The 3,144-nt window shown below is 36.8% G+C and overlaps 1 protein-coding gene across 1 annotated transcript; it reads right to left on the bottom strand.

Annotated features, from left to right (window-relative positions):
* Positions 1-118: 118 nt before the first annotated feature.
* LOC17881290 (putative cysteine-rich receptor-like protein kinase 39) lies at positions 119-2,771 on the bottom strand. Its single transcript, XM_006286405.2, has 7 exons — positions 1,925-2,771; positions 1,713-1,838; positions 1,498-1,631; positions 1,203-1,413; positions 884-1,121; positions 628-766; positions 119-532 (listed from the first exon to the last, which is right to left on the bottom strand). Exons 1-7 carry the CDS (start codon positions 2,769-2,771, stop codon positions 248-250), a joined length of 1,980 nt encoding a protein of 659 aa, XP_006286467.1. The 3' UTR covers positions 119-247.
* Positions 2,772-3,144: the final 373 nt, after the last annotated feature.

Here is a 3,144-nt window from a genome sequence, read left to right as displayed (position 1 = left end):
TATTCAAGTAGAGATATCATTGGTTGCTGTTGAACCATTCGAGGATCAAAACATATATAGACCATCATCATTACAAAACCATTTAAAAAAATGTAACATTACTTAAAGAGAAAATAACTCAAGACCAAAAGATAAAATGAAAGTTCTTTGATCATGATCATGATGAGTTCATGACCAAGACCACAAAATACAATGTATTACATTAGTTTTCTTTAGGAATTCACATTTTGATTAACTGATTTACAGCTCAACGACAACTCAACTCCGTGAAGACATCGCTGCTTATCGACATTGTACTACTTTCAGATTGGGATTTACTTCTAGTGTAAACAGGAGAATTAGGTAATGGAATGATGATAGTCTCACTTCCAAGCCAAATAATAACAGAGCTCATGGTTGGTCTCTTTGTTGCATTCTCTTGAACACACAACAAACCAATCTGGATCAACTTGATGATCTCGTTTCTTGGGTTCTCTATCAAGAAAGGATCAATTATAATCTCAGGCTTTCCCTCAACCCATCTCTTCCATGCCTACATCAAGAATAGATGTATTGTTACTATTTGTACACAAAAGGTTTCAAGAGTTAGAAAAAATTGTGTAATCACTTATATGTAAAGAAGCTTACAAAAGCTGCAAGTCCTTCTCCTTCAAAAGTCTTGTTTCTTTTACCACTTATCATCTCTAGAAGCATGACACCAAAGCTATAGACGTCAGATTTGGCTGAAATTTGCCCATGATTCAGGTACTCAGGAGCCATATATCCTCTGCATATACGCAAACCAATGACATTAAACGATGGTTTTTTAAATGTCTACAAGACTCTGTTTTAAAAACAGAGCATTTAAATGTGTATTCAAATTTGATTGATATATATCTCTTACCGGGTTCCAGCTATTCTTTTTGTTTCAGCTCGAGTCTCATCAGTGTCGAACAACCTCGCTGTTCCAAAGTCTGCAACTTTAGGGTTCATCTCAGCGTCCAAAAGGATGTTGCTCAACTTCAAGTCTCGGTGAATAATCTTTAGCTGAGAATCTTCATGAAGATATACAAGACCTCGAGCTATGCCTTCTATAATTCTGAACCTCATCTCCCATGTAAGAAGTGAACGCTTCTCTTGATCTGAAAAAAAAAAAAAACATTTTAGTTTTGTAGAAGTTTTAAGACAATCCAAAATTGGCTGGTGTTTTTCAAAAGGCTCACCAAAGATAAAGTGGTCAAGACTTGCGTTAGGGACAAACTCGTAGACAAGAATCTCTTCATCTCCTTCATTACAGAACCCAAGAAGCTTAACAAGATTCCTATGTTGGAGTCTTGTCAATAGTGAAACCTCATTCTTGAACTCCATATCTCCTTGTCCTGAACCTTTTGTTAATCTCTTCACCGCTATCTCTTGCCCGTTTAGTAACGTCCCCTGAAATCAGTTCTCATGATTTGTTACTCATCCAAGAGTAAGATCAATCAACGACTCATTATCAAGAAAAAATGTTATTACTACCTTATAGACTGTACCAAATCCACCTTGGCCAAGTGTATTTTCAGACGAGAAGTCATTGGTTGCCATTAAGATCATACCAAGATTAAACCGTAGCACAAACTGACCATCAGAATCAGAGTACTCTGCACTAGGAACTAACAAAAAAAGAAAACAAAGAACCCTTAATTGCAAATTTCTTAAGGTAGACTGAAACAAGTAACTAAAGGCACACTAACCATTGGTTACGTTGTATGATTTTTTCCTCCGTGCATATACTTTTATGAAGCCAATAAACACAAAAATATTAATGAAAGTAAGAACCACAAATATAGCGATGATTCCACGATAACCATTGCTTCTTCCTGCAAATCATTAACACCTATTAGCCTGAGAACCTCTTTATCATAATTACAAATTTTGTGGCAATGCTCTAACTCATTTGGTTTACCTTTCTTTTCGGTTATAGAGCTCTCGTTTCCTTGAGTTTGCGGTCGAGGAGGTGCAGGAACTCTAGTTACATTGTCAAAAGCACCATGGAAAGCATATAGATCCCACCTGAAAAAACAGCTCGGACGATAAACCTCTCCTCCTTGTCTTCCCCAAACCTGTTCTTTAAAAAGCGACACGCATTCTCCCAAACATGTCTTGCAATCTTGGGAAGTTATATCGGGTGTGCATTGCATCAGCATGTAAACATTTGGAAACTCTGTGAACTCGGCTTTCTCAGCACTATAGTATTTAAGCACCAAGGAAGTTTCAGCTTCCGTGGCAGCGTCAAGGGTCCGGTTAGACATTGCATTCCATTCTTGTTCGAAAAGAGTCATGTTTTTCGATGGCTCGATATTATTTGGACTTTGGTATCTAACAGCAGGTCTAAGCTCGAGACTACCAAAAGTTGAGTGGTTTGAGGTACTTACAAGACAAGAAACATTGTCTTCACCGTCTTTGTCCCACGTGAAGGAATCCACGCGGTTTAGACAACTCGTCGTCGTTAGTATACCCTGAACCGCACTTTCAATACAACTGATACAAGCTTGTTGCTCGTAGCCTCTTCCACATAGACCAACAGCATGAACTCTGTTGGGACTTTTGCCAAGTGAAGCGTTGTAGAATCCACCGTTGGTGACGACTTTATCTGCAAGAGTAGAGAAAAGATCACGGCGATTCTGAGCGTAGCTGCTATTACCGTTGAATAAGCTTCCGGTACATCCAACGGCGTTAACGACTTCGAGCTTTTGAAAGACAAGAAGAAGAGAAGAAGCAAGAAAGATCATCAAAACTGGATATCTCCCCATATTTTTCGTTTTATTTTTCTTGTACTACTTCGTTATTGATAAGACTTAATAGATAACCATTAATCAGTTATAGAGATTTTGTATACTGTAGGTGAGCTGAGAAAAACGAGTATTATACTGTTACTTGTTGACTTGATAAAATGTATTGGTCAAGTTTTATATAGGGAAAGTTTGTCATTTAGTACATTTTTGAAACAAAATAGGCAATATACTACATTTACTATTTAAAATTAGATATTTGAGTTGATTTTACTGTTTGTGAGATAGAAAAATTGTGAGATAGAAGATGATGTAGGGTAGAGGAGAGTGGGTTAAAAGACCAAAATAGTGTGTATGTTGTATATATATATATATATATATATATATTATTTTT

Source organism: Capsella rubella, unplaced genomic scaffold (genome assembly GCF_000375325.1).
Source record: "Capsella rubella cultivar Monte Gargano unplaced genomic scaffold, Caprub1_0 scaffold_6, whole genome shotgun sequence".
NCBI lineage: Eukaryota > Viridiplantae > Streptophyta > Magnoliopsida > Brassicales > Brassicaceae > Capsella > Capsella rubella.
This window is presented reverse-complemented; position numbering and strand designations above follow the sequence as displayed.